At 37.1% G+C, this 18,993-nt stretch overlaps 4 protein-coding genes across 5 annotated transcripts; 3 read left to right on the forward strand and 1 right to left on the reverse strand.

Moving 5' to 3' along the window:
- Positions 1 to 13: 13 nt before the first annotated feature.
- Positions 14 to 5,489, reverse strand: nudt8 (nudix (nucleoside diphosphate linked moiety X)-type motif 8). 2 transcript variants are annotated; one of them, XM_027147941.2, is made up of 5 exons: positions 5,372 to 5,489; positions 2,898 to 3,698; positions 2,004 to 2,136; positions 443 to 520; positions 14 to 365 (listed from the first exon to the last, which is right to left on the reverse strand). In XM_027147941.2, exons 1-5 carry the CDS (start codon positions 5,434 to 5,436, stop codon positions 180 to 182), a joined length of 1,263 nt encoding a protein of 420 aa, XP_027003742.2. In that variant the 5' UTR covers positions 5,437 to 5,489; the 3' UTR covers positions 14 to 179. The 2 variants fall into 2 exon arrangements, with proteins under 2 accessions (XP_027003742.2, XP_047676946.1); XM_047820990.1 differs by having other exon boundaries at positions 336 to 388.
- Positions 5,490 to 5,919: 430 nt separating this feature from the next.
- ftr86 (finTRIM family, member 86) lies at positions 5,920 to 10,288 on the forward strand. The gene is made up of 9 exons (XM_047820983.1): positions 5,920 to 6,708; positions 6,871 to 6,966; positions 7,160 to 7,393; positions 7,701 to 7,860; positions 8,310 to 8,402; positions 8,635 to 8,724; positions 8,828 to 8,893; positions 9,036 to 9,238; positions 9,502 to 10,288. The coding sequence occupies exons 1-9, from the start codon at positions 5,947 to 5,949 to the stop codon at positions 9,835 to 9,837; spliced, it is 2,040 nt and encodes a 679-aa protein (XP_047676939.1). The 5' UTR covers positions 5,920 to 5,946; the 3' UTR covers positions 9,838 to 10,288.
- A 1,188-nt stretch (positions 10,289 to 11,476) lies between these two features.
- cbln20 (cerebellin 20) lies at positions 11,477 to 13,461 on the forward strand. Its single transcript, XM_047820763.1, has 4 exons — positions 11,477 to 11,960; positions 12,169 to 12,273; positions 12,418 to 12,558; positions 12,726 to 13,461. Exons 1-4 carry the CDS (start codon positions 11,954 to 11,956, stop codon positions 13,151 to 13,153), a joined length of 681 nt encoding a protein of 226 aa, XP_047676719.1. The 5' UTR covers positions 11,477 to 11,953; the 3' UTR covers positions 13,154 to 13,461.
- Positions 13,462 to 15,635: 2,174 nt separating this feature from the next.
- cbln18 (cerebellin 18) lies at positions 15,636 to 17,398 on the forward strand. Its single transcript, XM_027147759.2, has 4 exons — positions 15,636 to 15,770; positions 15,868 to 16,047; positions 16,232 to 16,363; positions 16,914 to 17,398. Exons 1-4 carry the CDS (start codon positions 15,668 to 15,670, stop codon positions 17,216 to 17,218), a joined length of 720 nt encoding a protein of 239 aa, XP_027003560.1. The 5' UTR covers positions 15,636 to 15,667; the 3' UTR covers positions 17,219 to 17,398.
- The last annotated feature ends 1,595 nt before the right edge of the window (positions 17,399 to 18,993 follow it).

Consider the following 18,993-nt stretch of genomic DNA (forward strand, 5'->3'; position numbering starts at 1 on the left):
TTCTTAAAGAAGCTAATCAAAAAAACATTTATTGTTAAACACAGTAAACAACACAAGTTTAAAATTATGTTCCTTCAGCACAAAAATTTCAAAGTTTGTTTTGATTATAACAAGCACACTGATGTCATCGCTAAAAGTTTGAACATTATTTTAAGGACATAAACTTGGCCCTACAGCCACTATGCCGGCATGAGGAGTTTGAGTGTGTGGTTCAACGCTATTGCAGTCAGGCCCCAGATTCTATACTTATCACTGTGAAACACAGGAAGTGTGTATCCATAGCGATTACCAGTACGAAAATGTGTGTAGCCTTGGTTTTGAGGGTTGCATAGATGGGCAACAGTCAGGGTGAAGATCTCATCCACCTTCGGGACATAGAAAAAGACAACTGAAGCAATTCAAGTAATCTTCTGAGGACAAACATTTCAACTAAATTATTTACCTCATTTGGATTGGGACGAAGTGACAGAGTCTCTAGCGGCCCGAGGTTAGCTACAACAGGAGCAATCATCATTCCTGACTGAAAAGATAATGGAAGAGAACTTTTGTAAATGCTGAATGATGGGTAATTTTTTATCATTTCATTCAAGCAATTCTTTTAAACAGCACATTTTAACATAACACACTTTAGCACATGATTTAGGTGTGCTTGGATTTTTTTTTCTCTGAGAAATGACTTTTGAGAAATTACTGTCTAGAAGGCTCTCTGATCTCACAGAAAAGCTACTGAAGCACAAATTGCTGAAAATGTTAACTCTGAATATGATAAGGTGTCAAAATACACAATGTATTACAGTTTGCTGTGTAAGAGGCGGTATAGTGATGGGAAGAGATGCCACCATGATACACTGGCATTCAGGTGGGTGTTACTTTGACATATATCACCTACCAAAACACTTGGAGAACACCCCCCACCCCCCATGGCTACAGTACACTCTAATGGTAGTGAACAGGGTAATGCTGCCAGTAGTGTTATGAGTCACACAAAAAAAAAAAAAAAAAAAAAAAACATAAATAAGCCGCGTCTATATGTCTGTAAGCCGCAGGTGCCTACAGGTACATTGAAACAAATTAACTTTACACAGGCTTTAACGAAACACAGCTTGTAACAAAAATAAACAGGCTTTAACGAAACACGGCTTGTAACAAAAAATAAAAAAATAGCAGTAAACAGTAGCCTACCAAGAAAGTCATTGGTCACTATCTTCCTCCTATAAGGCAAGAAGTAGGACGTGTTAATATAGGATCAGCTTTCCAGCGCTGGAGAGAACTGAAAGAGCGGGAAGTTGGACGCATATTCACAGATTCGAGTTTCCCGAGTCAATAACTCCTGAGCTAAACGCTGTTACTACACAAATAACACCTCTTCTCTATCGTAGTAATGTAGAGAGGCAGCTACATCCGCGTTCTACCTCTTGCCTTATCGTAAGCCTTTCTTCGCTTTCTTTCTTTGTTTTTATCCTTCATGTCAATGTTAAAACCGCTTCCTGTTAATGTCACATGCGCACTTAACACTCTCTATGCCGCATATTGACAAAACCCGCACCTTTCTGCTCATTGGCTACACGTTTGGTTTGATTTTTGTTGTGATTTTTAACTTGTGGTACCGACTGAGTTTTCTGAAGCATTTCTCAAACATCGGAGACCCTACCTTTAACCCGTTGGGCAAATTTCATTGGTCTAATGAAAGCTTCATGCCGCAAAAAAACTGAACACGTCACAGAATGTGTTTTTTTAAATAAAAAACTATAAAACTCCATATATTAGCCGCGTCATTGTTTAAGCCGCAAGGTTCAAATCGTGGGAAAAAAGTTGCGGCTTATAGTCCGGAAAATACGGTATACGCATTATATTCATAACCCATTTAAAGTTCATTTAAAATAGTGTTCAAGTGTGTTACTGTTATGGATTAGATAACAACCATAACAGCCATGTCTGTAAAAGTCTTTTGCACCTCATGTTACAGATGATTAGGTTTTGATCCCTCAATATTTTTGACTCACTGAATCATTCAGGGGCTTCAGAACCCCCCACACTTCATTTTCAGTCACATCAATCCCCAGTTCTTCCCTGGCTTCCCGCAGTGCAGTTTCCACAATGTTTCTGTCAGAGGGGTCTTGCTTTCCTCCTGCAAAACTGCACCAAAAAAAGGAAAATGTTTTCCATCTAAAATAAAATTTTCCATCAAATATGAAGATACCATTTAAATGAGCTATTAAGCAAATATTGTTTTTATAAGGCAATAACTTTAAAGTATTGCTTAACACAGAAACAAAGGCTTGTTGATAGTATACATAATAAACCTTTTAAATGCAGTGTTTGTGTAATAGAACTCGATTGAATTTGTGTAATAGAACTTCACTAGAAAATATTGTGGAATGCTATTTTGTTCACTGAAAATAAGATTTCAGAACATTTATTTTCATGTTCCATATAGTACAGTATAACAAAAGGTAGATAGAATAAAATTGTTTTCCCCTGCCAAAGGTGATCTCTATTAAGTCTGCTGTTATGGCAAATAATAATTAGGTAACTTTACTTCACTATAAGCTTTAACCTGGTGTAAGGCAGAAAAAAAATTCATAATTCCTAACAATTTCAGCAAAATATATGCAGTCATTGTTGCCAATATTTTGTAACTGTTTGTAAAATTCATATTTGCAAAGTATAATAGATTAATAATAGGGTAGTAATTTTAATTCAAAGTTTAGATCAAGCAAATCACTTCTCTCTTACTGTAACCTCTCTTTTTGACATATAGATGAGATAATGCAGGTCATTGAAGCATTGAAGGAGATTTGGGATATGTTTCAATCCACTGTGTATTTTATGCCACATATGTGGTATGCCATCAGGTGTGGTTTGGTAAATATTCTATGAGAACAAATCCAACATACCTGACATCACCTTTGTGTTTTCCCCTCAGTGTGCTGGATCTAAGGGTGAAGAGCAAGGCAGGCTCTCCCCCTACTGTGCACAGAGACACAAGCACAGCTGCCCAACTCTTCCCTTTCTTCTTCTCATACAGTGCCATGTTGGAATGCAGATGTTCTCTGCAGCGCTCTTCATTCTTAGCTGATAGACAGTCTTCAAAGGCAGCCTGCTGTGGAACTCTCCTGTGCAAACCACACTTTTGGGCTTTTAGAGGTCCACTATAGCGCCATTGCTCATGATAGGAAGTCCAGAGCCCTTTAGTGAACTCATGTGATTTAGTGAAAGATGTGCTCCCTATGTCATGGTAGATCTTTGTACTTTTACCGATTCTGTTTAGATCTTCTCTCCACTTATCCGTAGAACGTCTGTGTTTGCTAGTATTGTTTTCAGGTAGTAAGCACTTGTTAAGAACACAGTCCCCGAGTATGAAATGATCTGAAAAATTGGTATATGAACAATACTGTACAGAGATAGGTATTTTACGCACCGTTCGAAAGTCATTAGCGTTTTCAGGATTGATGGAGCAGCTTGTGTTAATGCAAAAGGGTTTTTGTGAAACATATTTGCTGCTGTTTGGCGCAGATATATAATGATGAATCCTGTGTGGCCCTCTCTCACCACTGACCATGCAAAATGGCTGGCTGAGGAGGTTATTGCACATTGTTTCGCCAAGATTTTTCTTGGTGTTGTTGAGTGTCACAAACAGTGATCTATGGGTCCCCAGTAGGCATGCTGATGTCACAAACCGAGCACTCCTAAACATCCTGATGAGAACAAGAGGCAACATGAGTTCCACAAGAGCTTATATACAAAGATAGATGGATACAACATGTGGACTCTCAGACAGAATACAAAGAAGAATGTTTTGGCTATAAGGCACAGATTTCCAACCTTTAAAACCAAGTATCCCCAGGCTTACATATTTTATTATCATGCCTGATTCGACTAATTAGCTAATTAACAGCCCAGCCCAAAACCAGGGTTGGGAACCAATGCTGCAAGGGAACCTATGCTGTAAAGGATCCTACGCTATTATGGAACCTACACTCTAAGAGAACCTACGCTCTAAGGGAACCTACGCTGTAAAGGAACCTACGCTGTAAAGGAACCTACACTCTTAGGGAACCTATACTGTACAGGAACCCATGCTGTCATGCTGTAAAAGAACCTATGCTCTTAGGGAACCTATGCTGTAAAGGAACCTACGCTTTTCGGGAACCTATGCTCTAAAGGAACCTACGCTCTTCGGGAACCTATGCTGTAAAGGAACCTACGCTCTTAGGGAACCTATGCTGTAAAGGAACCTACGCTCTTAGGGAACCTATGCTGTAAAGGAACCTACGCTCTTAGGGAACCTATGCTGTAAAGGAACCTACGCTCTTAGGGAACCTATGCTGTAAAGGAACCTACGCTCTTAGGGAACCTATGCTGTACAGGATCCTATGCTCTTAGGGAACCTATGCTGTACAGGATCCTATGCTGTAAAGGAACCTACGCTCTTAGGGAACCGACGCTGTAAAGGAACCTATGCTCTAAGGGAACCTATGCTCTAAGGGAACCTACGCTCTAAAGGAACCTATGCTCTAAAAGAACCTACACTCTTTGGGAACCTACGCTGTAAAGGAACCTACGCTGTAAAGGAACCTATGCTCTAAGGGAACCTACGCTCTAAAAGAACCTACACTCTTTGGGAACCTACGCTGTAAAGGAACCTACGCTCTTAGGGAACCTACGCTCTTAGGGAACCTACGCTCTTAGGGAACCTAAGCGGTAAATGAACCTACGCTCTCAGGGAACCTAAGCGGTAAAGGAACCTACGCTGTAAAGGAACCTACGCCGTAAAGGAACCTATGCCGTGTTAAAGAAAAAAATGAGAAACAGTGCAGAAAAGCAGAATTTATAGAAATGTCAGCTTCATTCTCAACTCTGTGAAATTTCCCAGACGTAACGAATGTATACTCGTTGTACTCTCATATGAATAGTGTTTCACTCAGGCTGAACAGACGCTAGAGAAGTTAGTGTTCAGTAGCACACTTATATTAGTGAATCTATTGAAAATTCATGTAACTAGCTTTGGTTGGTGTTAATGAACCTAAATAATGGCGGCTTTCACTATGAGCTTTTGTAACATTAATCTGCTAACAGATTAACAACAGGTCTGTAAGTCCCTCGGAAAGAAATGTCAGACACAATCTATACTTATCTACATAATAAATGGATATAACCGAGATAATTTTCCTTACACAGTTACAACTGTCATTAGCATTAGCACGACACCGCTAACTCATTGCTAAGTTAACGGTCATTTGACCGAGATATTTTATTTTATTTATTTATTTATTTATTGGTAACATTTGTACCTGAACAAAGTGAGGAATATTAAAAACAATCGTACACTGAAATTAAAAGGCTCATTCAGCTGTATTCAGTCACTCACCTTGGGCATAAACACACAAGCTTTTCCGCTGAAACACTGGTTGCCAGATCCTTCGAAATGCCCATGTTATAGTAATTGATAAACTACTTTGAAAAAAGTCCCTCCTTAATGGTCCAAGTTGATAAATACTGAACTCTATTTTCCTTTAAAGTTTAAAACACTGGCAATTAAATATTTATCTTACATAATTATTATCTTTATATTAATAGATAACACGAGTTTATTTTTTATTATTAATTACAAATATCAGCAAATGGCTATTTTACAGACTAACAAATCATATGTTAGTGTTGTTAAAAGTATTACTAATCATAAGCTTTACACTGACATTTTGTAATTTAGCATTTATCCAGTGAGAATAATAGTTTTTTAAACAATAGAACACTTTACATTTTCATTTTATTTATTTTTCAGTTGCTGTATATTCCTGCCTATGGTAAGTAAAGGAAAAAGAAGGTTTCTTCCTTGGGATGTGATTTGATGTCATTTTTTCTGCTTTCAAGACTTTCCCCACTGAAAAAAAAGCCTTCCTTCAATCTAAACAGTGCTAATTCTTATAGGATTCTTCTTCTAGTATGCACTGTGAATTACGTAGTGATTGTAAAACCAGTCAATCAGCATTTTCAAATTCTTCTCAGCCTACATCATTTAAAACCAACCACGCCCATTACATACATGGAAACAGACCTGTTATACCAGTCATCAAGTCCACCCACACTAGGTTTAAAATAAAAGTCTTGTATTTTGGAAAACTAGGTTGTTTCATGATCTACAGGGACCCTTGGCCTTCCTTCCCTGCCATGGCTACATTCAGCTGCACTTCAGACGACTTTTCATGCCCTGTGTGCTTGGAAATACTTTGTGACCCGGCTACGATTCCTTGTGGTCACACCTACTGCCTTCAGTGCATCCAGAAACATTGGGATAAAGCTTCTAAGGGTCAGTACTCTTGTCCTCAATGTAGACAGGTTTTCAATCCCAGGCCCTCTCTGGGAAGAAACAACATGTTGATGGAAGCAATGAAGAAACTTCAAGTAGGAGAACAGGACAAGTCCTTAGCTGTGTGTTCTTCTCTAAATCCATGTGCTGTTGTGTCAGTGAACCCTCCTCTCCAGCCAGCAGCAGAAAGGTCTGCTGAAACTACAGGACCTGATCAAAAGACCACAGTGCAGGGAGGATTATATCCTCAGCTCCCTTCCACTTCACCCAAGCTGTGTCCTTTACACAAACAAGTGCTGGAGTTCTATTGCCGTGATGATAAAGAAATTGTGTGTGATGAATGTAGTCTCATAGAACATAAGGGTCATCGAGTGGTGAATCCAGACGAAGAAATGGAGGTAATTGCTAACATTCTATGTTGTTGTACATTCTATTTGTTTATAATGTCTCTCTTTTTTTTTAACAAGAATTTTTTTAAACCACATTTTTAAAGATATCCCTTTGGAACAGTGTCAAAAATACTTGACCTAGTTAATTTATTGATTTATTTTTGTGAGCAGCAAGAGCTGTCAAAAAAGAAGGCGAAGATACTAGGAAGTATTCAAGAAAGAGAGAGGATCATTCAGACACTACCACAGATTTTTCAAGCTAAGAAGGTAAGATTAATCCCTACAACATTTTGTTTAATTTTAGAGTTAGACCCTGTATGGTACAACTGATCATGAAGGAAAGGTCTTTAAATATTACTCCATGTAACTGCTCTGTTAAGAAAATAGGAGGTGACATAATGACTATGGGCAATTATTGGATATGTGGTACAAACTCTTGCTTCTATTTCTTTTGTGTTAGACTGCTATTCAGGGGCTGCAGACAGAAAATCTGGAGGTTTTTGGTGAAGTGATGAAGAATGTGGAGTTGATGAGCTCACAAGTAAATGAACTCCTTCAGGGCTATGAGGCCTCCTGGTACCATCGTACAGAGAACCACGGCTATAAACTACGGGAGGAGATCAACCAACTATACAAGCAAGATGTAGAGCTAAACAGACTATCTAAATCTCAGGACTCCATTCAATTCCTAAAGGTATAATCAGCCTCACCTCAGATTTCAAGGTATTTTATTAGAAAAGTACTGTTTGTAATGTAAGTATGCTTTGTAGTGCATGTCTGTACGGAATTCATTCATGGGGTTTATGGGGCAGTGGTGGCTTAGTGGTTAAGTATATTTGGCTACTGATCATAGGGCAATTGCTTAGTTGTATTCTCTCAGTCGAAAGACAGCAAAATGAGCTAAATCATTCATCAACCAAATAGTATTTTATATATGTAACTGTATTTAACATATTATCCTATTTTAAATCCTTTATTTCATTGATGCTTATCCATGGCAGACACTTGACACTACAGAATGTGTGGATGTGGTTGGAAATGCACAGCTGGAGATTGTACCCCCAGAGTCAGTAGAGTCTGGGATCAGATCAGCTCTTGGAGCTTTCAGAGCAGGACTACATGACCTTTGTAAAGGAAGCCTGGCAAATATCTTCAGAGCTGGTGAGAACCTGCCCAGTACAGAATGTTTAAGAATACATAATACATAATAAAGCTTTTTAGAACAACACATTATGTAATTTATGTCCTTCTGTGTTCATAAAACTGTGGACAAAAGGAGAGTCACAAAAGATATGTCAGAAGGAATAAGCAATGATTGCTCAAGCAATCTGGCACCATGTATTCTGGGAGAGCTAGAATGCATATGTCTAACAAAAATAGAAATATTTTCTCTGTTTAATATCTTAATTCACTATTAATCATTATTGTTATTCACTGAAGTGTAATGATGGAAATCCTTGAAATGACATTTCAAGAATAGTATAGAAGTATCACACTATCTAGTGTAGAATAGAAGTATCATACTTGTAAGAAATTGCAATAGTGTAACATTTATCTATTAAATTGAATCCACCACAATGCATTTTTAAAATCTTTGTTACTGTATGTAGTGAATGATGCACAAACAGCAACAGCACAAAATTCTCAGGCAGCAGAGAAATGTCCTGATCCCAATAATTTGCAGGCTGCTTCACAAAATACAGGTAAGAAAAATTTTCTTTATGGAACAATTGAATTTGCCAATCATGTTTTCATTTGTTGTATTTTGTATACTTTTTTGTATATTGTATACTTTGCTACTATACATTCTTCATGACCTCTTACTTAAAATCAGTGTAAATGCACAACAGCCCATAAATACAGCACATTTTGCTGATATAATGTTACTTGAAATTTGTAATAGAATGAATGCATATTATCCCGCTTTCTGTTTAGCTCTTGAAATGACATCTGGATCCAACAACAGTGACAATCAACCTAAAAGCACATCTCTTCATCATCCTGCAGCATCCTCTGCCAATTCAGGTAAGTATATACTGTGTATATACGCAGTGCAGGTATAATAAAAATTTAATGGAAAAGGATCTGTTTGTGGTTTCAACAAATGTAACTGCTGTCTTATTTTTAGAGAGGAAATTGACTTCACCATGTACAGAAAATCCAGCACCTAAATCAAGGGAGGAAATGCTAAAATGTAAGTATATGATTTTGACAAAAAAAAAAAATTACTAATGAATAAATATCTATGATTGACTAGTTTCTTAAAACATGCTATAACACATAATTTATACAATGTAGAAAAGGTGTGTTATTAAACAACAACCTTTCCTGTTTAGTCCACTTTGAGCCCACAATGGACCGCAACAGTGCTTATCGTCACATCCGCTTGTCTGATGGAGATCGCAAGGCCACGCTCCGGGCTGAAAATCAGAATTACCCAGAGCACATTGAACGCTTTGTCTTCTGGAGACAGGTCATATGTCAGGAGCCTTTGGCAGGAAGCCCTTATTACTGGGAGGTGGAATGGACCGGACAGAAGGTACATTAATATATTCACTAGAACGTATTCAACTTGAATCCCTGTGAAAAGAAATACACTGTAGACATCATTTTGAACAGATAACAGAAGTAAATATGTGCATTCATGTTATTTGAGGAAACATTATGTATACCCATGCGATTACTTAAATATATCACTAATTATCTGACAGCTCTCTACTAGTTTTAATTATAACAGATTTAGCATGTAGTCGATGATTAAAACACTGCGATTGTATTAATACAGCACTATGGTCTCCACAGGTCACTATTGGTGTAACCTATAAAGATATTAAGCGCTCCACAGCAGATGACAGCTCCAGACTGGGCCATAATGAGTTTTCATGGAGCCTGTACTGGTCAGGCACAGCCTTCTCTCTGTGGCATGCAGGAAAGGAAACCTTGCTTGCTGCTCCTAAAGCCCGACGCATCGGGGTCTATTTGGACCAGCAGGCAGGTGTGCTGGCCTTCTACAGGGTCTCTCACAACCAGGCCCATCAGATCTGCTCTGTTGAAACAGAATTTAGCAGAGCTCTCTATCCTGGTTTCCGCTTCTGGTCTGGTGCGGGTTCTACCATAACTGTTTGCCAGCTGGGCTGAGTGAGGAAGGCGGATGAAGATCCTTATTTTCTGAATCTACAGCATTTGACTGATGCTGCACTGTTTGCCTTACTTAGTTTTCAGTTAAATGCTAACATACCGAGACCTTTGATTTTGATGTCACTGAAGTGAATAGATCCACCACTAGATGTCACTGAGACATTTCCAACATACGTACAGGGGTTTGATGCTGGGGTAATAGTTAAAAACAATTTGACAAATTGAAGGAAAAAAAACAAAATTCACTTAATTCTAATTAATGAGGATTCTACAAGTCTCAGTGAATGGAATTACAAACATCAATCTTTCTAATGATATTGAAAATGCAGAAAACCTCCACCCAGCTGTATAAATACATAAACTATTTAGAGGCTGTTTTAATTTACACTGATGAGTTTGTCTGAAGATTTGGATTGATGAGTATGAAAATAATAAATGATGATAAAAAGGAGACCTTCACTTATGTCCTATTACAATAAGAAATCAAAAATGGTGTCATCACATGATGTACACCAGAGATTTCTTATTTAACACCGTTAATACTTTATGAAAACAATTTTCTTAACATTCAATCACTAATTAATTGTAAAAACAGAATAAAATAAATCTAATATTGATTTAATTTTCAGTTTGTATCTCATTTGATTTCTGCCTATATCTCTGCATACTTGAGTCTTGAAAATTTATCTGCATACTTGAGTCTTGGATATTTGAGTCTTTCCCTATAACCAAGTTTATATAAAATGCATATCCTACACATGGTGGCAGGAAATGTGGAGTCTATCCCATGGGTACAATGCAGGATACACCCTGGACAAGGCACCAGGTGGCTTTGGACAAGGGAGGAAACCCCTAATGAATGGGAGAACATGCAAACTTCGCCCACATGAGAATCAAACTCCAACCGTAGAGGTTCAAAGCAAATGTGTTAACACTAAACTGTGGCCCCAAACCCTGAGCTTAAAGATATGATTTCTGAATAGGCAATTGTTAGATGTTAGATTATACAGATTGGAGTATAAAAGTTCAAAAGTCATAAAATAGGTAAAATAGGTTCATGACAGTGGTTCTGTTCTTTAAACAGAATCATTTATGGCTGATTGAGGCTTCCAATATTGGCAGCTTGGGTGTGCTGGGATTGTAAGAAAGATTTATAGAACCTTTACAACTGATTCAGTGACAAATGATTTCAAATGAATGACTAAAATGAATGACTAAACGAATGAAATCATTTAGATTAGTCTGTACCTGCTATTTCTGTAGTAATCACACTGGTCCAGTTTTTTTTGTCATGTGTCATGCTATAAATGGAAATCTAAATAAGGCAAAGCCTAAATTAGAAATTCAGTGTGACAGAGGGTTGGATGGAAAAACATAAATGAGCAAGTCTCACAGTTCAAACAGTCTTTTCCCCTTTTCCATTTCAGACAAGAAAGGAACAGAAGCTGTCATCTGCATATGTTTTTTTTATTTTTTTTATTTGGATACATGGAATAAGGCTACAATGATTTATGTATTGTATCTAATTCTGAGAAAATCTAAAGTTTATCATAGAAATCTGATCTTTATTATTTTAAACATAACGTTATGGCTGTTATTATAGATCTGCCTAAAAAATATAATATAGCAAAAGTCCTATGATAGTAGGAAATTATATTTGAATTGCTGGATTAATGCTTATAAAATAAATGCATGCTGTGACCATTTGGATTTTAGTTAGACTAGAAGGAGTCTCAGTTTCAGGGTTTGGAAACATCCAGGAAGTGAGCTGCAGTTGAGATTACAATGCTGAATGTAGCAGACAATCCCAAATGGTCTCCTAAGCTTCAGAATTTCTTTGGAGCATTGTGGTTAGCATCAGATCAACTGCTCTACTCCCAGTAGATCTGATCTGGACTGTAATTGTGCACTGGTTCCAGGTCTATGGGAGTAATACCACATAATACAATATGCTTCAGATGTCAGATAATGCAAGTCCTACATATTTCTTATCACTGGATCAAAAACATGCAAGTTGTGTCCTCACCTAGAGAAAGCAAGGGGTGGAGCCGAACAAACCTTTATAGCCAAATCTCCTCAAACTTAAGGCAAATATCATTTCTGGTCACACAGCAGAATGAGAGGTAAGACTGACCTTTAAGCTATATAAATTGGTAAGGAATATGAATTTTTGCTGTAAGTGTGAAAATATTCATGATCCAAATAAAGCTTTAGATTTCAGTGGAGGATCTCATTAATTATCTATTTAAAATAAGCTTTTGGTTATGGTTGTACATGTAGTTAGAGCCTAATTCTCTCATAATTCTTTTACTATATTCTTTCCTTATCCAGGCCTTGTGTTCTTGTGCCTGATTGGATGTTCTCTCGCAAACGGTGCTGTATACACTTGGAATGCCCCCGGAGATCCGACTCAGCCTGATCCTGGCACTGAAAATGGTAAAAAAAAAAAACATTTAAATACTTATACTAAAAGAAAAATTAGAAAGGAGAAAATCCTTGAATAATAATTAAAGCAATCTTAAATGTAATCTTAGAAACCCTCTTTGTGGTACTGTTTGGATAAATATTTTCTATCTGCAGCTTGTCTCATTGACACTGAATCCTGTAGCTGCTGCCTTATGCAAAAGCAGATGAAAAGAATGGAGAGTTTCTTCAACATGAGTCTGAATGATATGCGCAAGGGTCTGGAGAAAGCTGAAACCGCTTTGAACTATGTGCGCTGTGAGTAAACTTAATCTTGCTTGAAATCTTGCATTGTTAACATAGAGAACTCATGCTAGATTATAATATCCACTAGTATTCACTCTCTTGGGTGTTAGTGGTTCATTCTTCAAGTTTCAAAATGTCCCTCAACTGTTGACCCTCTCTCACTCTCTCTCCTTCTGCAGCCAGCCGCAGTGCCTTTTCAGTGGCACTGACTGACACTCGTCGGTGTGTTAGTTCCACTCGGGATGACATGGTTGTGAAATACCAGTATATATTCATTAACTTAGGTGACAGCTACAATGTTAGCACAGGCACCTTTACAGTCCCACGCTCAGGGGTCTATTCACTGGCTCTTACAATGTACAGTGATGCTGGTGCCCCCAATGCTCTCCTGGCTGCCTGTGTTCGTTTGCGTAAAAATGGTCGCATGGTTGCAGCACTCAATGAGTACAACACACAAGACCAGGAGGACAGCGCTACCGTCGTCCTGCCACTACAGATGGAGACTGGTGACAAGTTGGACGTGACTCTCCTTACTGGATGCACCCTGTGTGATGACAACAGCCATTATAACACGTTCAGTGGCTTTTTGCTTTATGCTACCGATTAAAAGTGGTTCGTTCTCTGATCTTATGTCTGTGTTTAGAACATTGTATTGATCCTCATGATTTTTCAAAATCAAGCCCATGCATCTGTTAACTCCCATATCTAATTCCTGATCTGATAATCATTTTGTTTGGTTTTCATTTTATAATTGAGTTTCAGGTTCAACATGGCTGTCATGGCAGTTTTCTGTATACTATGTAAAATAGACATTCAAAAAAGAAATATTTTTCTTCATCTTCTTTTTCTTCTTCTAATATTTGACCCTTAAGTAAAAGTCTGTAAAACCTGCATAACAAAGAACCACATTTTTATTCAGACACATTCAAAATAAAGAGGAATGAATAACAAATATATTTTGTAATTATTCTTTCTGCTGATTTGTAATAAAAGTAGTAAAAGTCTGAAAAAGGCTATGAATGGTATATGATTAAACAACACCATAAAAGTGTACCACCATAGCAAAAAATTATTCAATTTAGAAAAATACCTGTTTAACCCATGTGATTGTCATCAGCCTATATCATAAAGCATATACTGTAGATCATATATATTATGCACCAAAGTATTAGAAAAAATATATATATATAGTGTTTAATATATATCCATATATATACACACATTTATTAAATATATATTAAAAAACACAATAGCTAAATGTCTGTGGCAGAAGTCAAAATAGTTGTGGGTTGGTGGCTCTGACTCTAAACACCATCTGATACCAGTCTTGTTTGTTGTGCAATAGTAAGCGATATGTACTCGTGTACTTGTATTGTATTTGCACAACTCCATTACAATCACCATTATACACTATTCCAACCACAAATTATCAAAATAATCAAAGCTTTCAATAATACAGTATCTTAATGCATTTTAGCTATTCCTGTTTATAACAACAAAATCATTTTCCACAAACCTCCTTATTACCCTTCCATTACTGCAAATATGAAATTGCTGCAGTTTTTATGTTTTTAAGCGTTCACAGGTGATAAGATCACTATGGTCCACACCCTAATACTGTATGAGAATCAGGCTAAAAATCCTGTATCTGCCCTAGCACTGGGATTACAGATCAAGAGATAGGGCGAATAGGCAACAATTATAAATAGATAAATAGATGTTCTCTGTTCATGCAATATATCTTTATATGGTTCAAATGGCCAATCACAATAATGGCTGGCATTACAACACCTGAGTGTAGGTAAAATGATCCTGCTGTCCTTAAAATTCATATGAAATAGACACACTCACACACAAATTGGGAGCTCCCAAGTGGGCTTCATGGAATAGATACAGGATACAGTCAAGATGTGTTTCACATGCCCATAATCCCAAAAGCTCACACAAAATGCTCTTAGTGCACACACACACACACCCACACCCACACACACACACACACACACACACACACACACACACACACACACACACACACACAGAGATCTCTGACCAGCTTCGCATAGTTGTCTCTGCAGATCCTCTTCAACATCTCCCAGAATCACAGTAAGTATATGAGTAACTCATTTAAAATGGCATTATTTTTGAGTGTTTACATTTAAACAAAATGTGTGTGTTCAATTCTGACTGATGTTGAATGTTCTGAATGCATAAACTGACATGTCAGTTTATTTAAAAAAAAAATCTAGTACAAAATAAATGACGAACTAAGTGTATGTTGTATGTTTATGTGATTTTAGGTAATAATATGCTGACATGCAAGGTTTTTCACTCTATCTCTATCTATGGTGTCTATAGTGAATGAATGATTACTAATTTATTTTAAACTTTCCTATAGTGAGAAAATAATAAAGAATCATTTAACTCAAAACTCAGTTATAATGGAGGGTTGTTCGCATTTGTAATTGTAAAAAAATTTAAAAGTTTAAAATATGCAGCAATACAGTAAACAGTAATTCTTGTTACTTACAAGACAAGGTATACTTTGAACTGGTATCCATGCCAAAGCTCATTATACAAATGAGGCATAATCTTTCGTCTTCAAATTTAGTTTACCGAGTGCCCCAACAACTGCCCTTAGACACCAGTTCAAACTATTTTTGAAAAATGATGACACGTTTATTAAGGTGCTAATTGCATGACATTTTGCATGGCAATTGTTTAAAATTTTCAAACATAAATGCAAATTCAAATGTTAATTGTTTGGGTGAGTCGAAAAATAGTACTTTTGGTTACTTACAAGACAGGGTGCGTTGTTGTTTACTCCTTAATTTCAGGTTAAAAATGACCTTTTCATCTGTAGAAAGTAGCCCCAATAATGCTCTCTCTATATATAGGAGCATTATTATATATATTATATGATTATTATATATATAGGAGCATTATTGGGGCTACTTTCTACAGATGAAAAGGTCCTTTTTAACCTGAAATTAATATAATATTTATACAGTTTAATCATATGCATATTCATCATTATTTTCAAGAATCATTTTTTTAAACAAAAGCAACCCTGGGTTTTGTTACTCTCACATGCCAAAGACAAGATTCTTCATTGAGCTATAGGATGAAGATATTTGCAGTGGCTGCTCTGGTCCTGCTGGGGACACTGTGTCCATGCGTAAAGGCACAAGTCAGCACACCTGTAGATATTCTATGGCAAGCTGCAGGTAAGCTCCATTTTTAAAATATGCTACATTATCAATCAAAATTTTAGCCAGTGGATAAATGAAAGCCTATGTTGTGGTTTTTCTCTCGCACACACAGCTAATTGGACTGGGCCTCTGCCCTGTGGAGGATGGGACTGTGACTGTGTGTTCAGTAATTCAAAAGGCTGCTGTTGTGTGGCTGTACCTGTTTTCCAGCTGGAAGAGGCAACCTTCATGCGCTTGGTGGGCCTATGGAAGGATCTGAACAGTCTCAATAACCAGATTCAGGAAATTACAGGTAACACTCACTGTTTTCCTCACCAGTTCATTCACTTAATTCAAAGTAAATATGAATGATTTTTTTTATTTGTCTAAAATATGTTATTGTATTTTTCATAAACTTTGATTTATATATATATATATATATTTATATATATATATATATATATATATATATATATATATATATATATATGTACCAGGGAGAGGTAATGTAGCATTTGCAGCTACACTGACACCTTTTACTGGATGCGTTGGACCTTACAACAAGAACGTGTCAATGTCTTACTGGAATGTCACACTAAACCAAGGCTATGGGTATAATCCTGCATTAGGTGAGCATGCTTCCAAGAAACAAACAAACAAACAAATAAATCCAAAACCCTTAGCTGAAAATTCCAGTTTGGTTTGAACACAAGCTTCCAAAACACAAAGTGAACTGGTGAAATAAGGTGTTAATTTCCTTATTATTAGACTAATGTGACTTATGATTCTCTAATTGCTTGGTGTTATTTTATTTTAAAAAGCTTTCTACAGTGTAGCATTAACAGTTTTAATTTAGAAACTGTTTCCATTCCTGCAGCATTTACTAAAGATGGTCTAACAGTTTGTAAAGCTGTCTGTTTTTCCCCCATTTGGCTGTATTAAACAGGGACTGCATTCATCTTCCTAGTGGTTTTAATTTAAGCCTAGTAGACAGTAAAAAGCTCATTCCTTGCCCATTTGCTGATATGAGGATCAACAGAATATAATTTATAAAACCATTTATATATAAATATATTTATATTTAAATATATCATTGATTATTTAACTTTTTCCATGCCAATCAAATAATAAAACCCAAACTAGATACATTTACATGAATTGATATTTACATGTACACAGGAACGTTCACAGCCCCTCGTGCTGGCCTTTACTCCTTCTCCTACACGGTTTATTCTAATGTGGGAGCAGAAGGAGAGCGTATCTACCACAAGGTACAGCTAATGAAAGATGGCCAGGTGATAGCCTCTTCCTGGGAAGACAACCGTGAGGACTCGGAGGACAGCGCAACACAGACGGTGCTCCTTCAGATGAAACAAGGCAACCAGGTTTATATGGAGCTGGTGCTTGGAAGGTTTCTGTGTGCAGACACGCAGGGCTACAACTCCTTCAGTGGATATCTGGTCTATCCTATGTCTGATATTTAGAACACATATGTACAAGTGTAGTAGTTGTGTAACTTCAGTCAATAACGATAGCAACTGGAGCATTATGTTGTCTCAGTATATGTAGAGTGCACTTAATATTACCTGCACGCGACCATGACTAAATAAACCAAGCAGATATGCGAATATAGTAAATGTGATTTAAATCATCAGTACCTTTATAAAATTCTATTTCTTGTTATATATCATAATGATTTGGTAATGCATGCAATGGAATAAAATACATTTCATACCAAATAGTACTACAGGTTTTTTTTCTCATTTTAGGGATAACACATCAAAATATAAAAAAGAAAATAAGCCAAAGTAAAAAAATGTGAAATTTATTGTCACATTTGAATGCAAATCCATGCCATAGGTTTTACTGTCCATTCTGTTGGCCTTTTGCAAGTAGGAGGTCCATGTATGCACCGTCAATCAGGTCCTCCTTCTTCACACCCAAATCCTGCATCAGTTGGTGGGCAATGGCAACTCCTTCATCTGTGCTCTGATTTTCCTTCATAACTACCTGTCTCGACACACAGTGAAGTTAACAGTCTGCTATGTTACAGTACACTACCCCTTCATGCATCTTAAACAGATACCATTGTTCCACTGTACCTCAAGCTCCATGAAGTCTCCCAGGCCATCCACAGAGTCCACATGCACTCGAGTCTGACCCACCATATAAAGGTGTCTCTCTTTTTTTACCTGGCCCACCTGTCCTAAAGCATCTGAGAGTACCCTCTACACATAAAAAAAAAAAAACATGAACCAAGAATAAAACACAGGGCGTCTCACAGATTATGAGTAAACACAAATCAACACCAATTGGTCAAACTTAATGTTTGCATTGCCCAGGCATTCTGGTTACCTCTAACTTCCCAAACATGCTGGAAGGTGTAAGCACTATTCTAAATGGCCTTTAAGTGTGACTGCTCTTTTGAATGTGTGCATGTTCATTCACATGGTGCCCTGTAAATACACTATGGACAGGCTCTTGTTGCACCATGAATGGATGAATGAAAGAATTAAGCTTTGATTTTCAAAAGCCATTAAGTTAAGCATGATCATACTCATTATCATTAGTTAGTCATCATCATTGCTGTTTTTTAGCCTGTGACTGGATCATTACTGCAGTGATTAAAATAGTTCAGCTGGAAACAATTCTTTCACTGTAAGTCTAAGTGATACCGCGTATAGCTTCTTGTTTCTATGTCATAATGGTCATGAATTCCATGAAACAGCCATGTTGCAATGGGCGCTGTGGTCATGATGCATCAAACAATAGATAACTGAAAAGATTACTGAAATTACTGGAACTGATGATGGGATTGTAAAGCAACGGAAAAAGTTTTTGTTGTCCAATGAGTCTGAATTTACTCAAAAGCGATGTCAGGTATGTCAGTTTAAGAATTAACCGACACACCCTACAAATATAGTACCTACCGTACAAGCCTCTGGAGAGGCTTATAATCTGGAGTTGCTACAATTGGTTGGATCTAGGCTTAGCAACGTTATGCAGTAACAAATTAAAGTCAGCTTAATGTCAATACCTGAATGTACTGAATGAAAAGATTATCCAATCAGTGGAATATTTCTTCACTGATGGTAAAGGCATATTCCTGGATGACAATGCCAAGATTAATCAGGCTGTGAAAAAGAAATTCACGGAACTTGAAATCATTTTCACACATGACTTGGCCACCACAATCTTTAAACGTTTTTAATGAGCCCATTGCAAGTCTTTGGCATGTGTTGCAGAAAACTTTATGGAG

This window comes from Tachysurus fulvidraco, chromosome 11, assembly GCF_022655615.1.
Source record: "Tachysurus fulvidraco isolate hzauxx_2018 chromosome 11, HZAU_PFXX_2.0, whole genome shotgun sequence".
Lineage (NCBI taxonomy): Eukaryota > Metazoa > Chordata > Actinopteri > Siluriformes > Bagridae > Tachysurus > Tachysurus fulvidraco.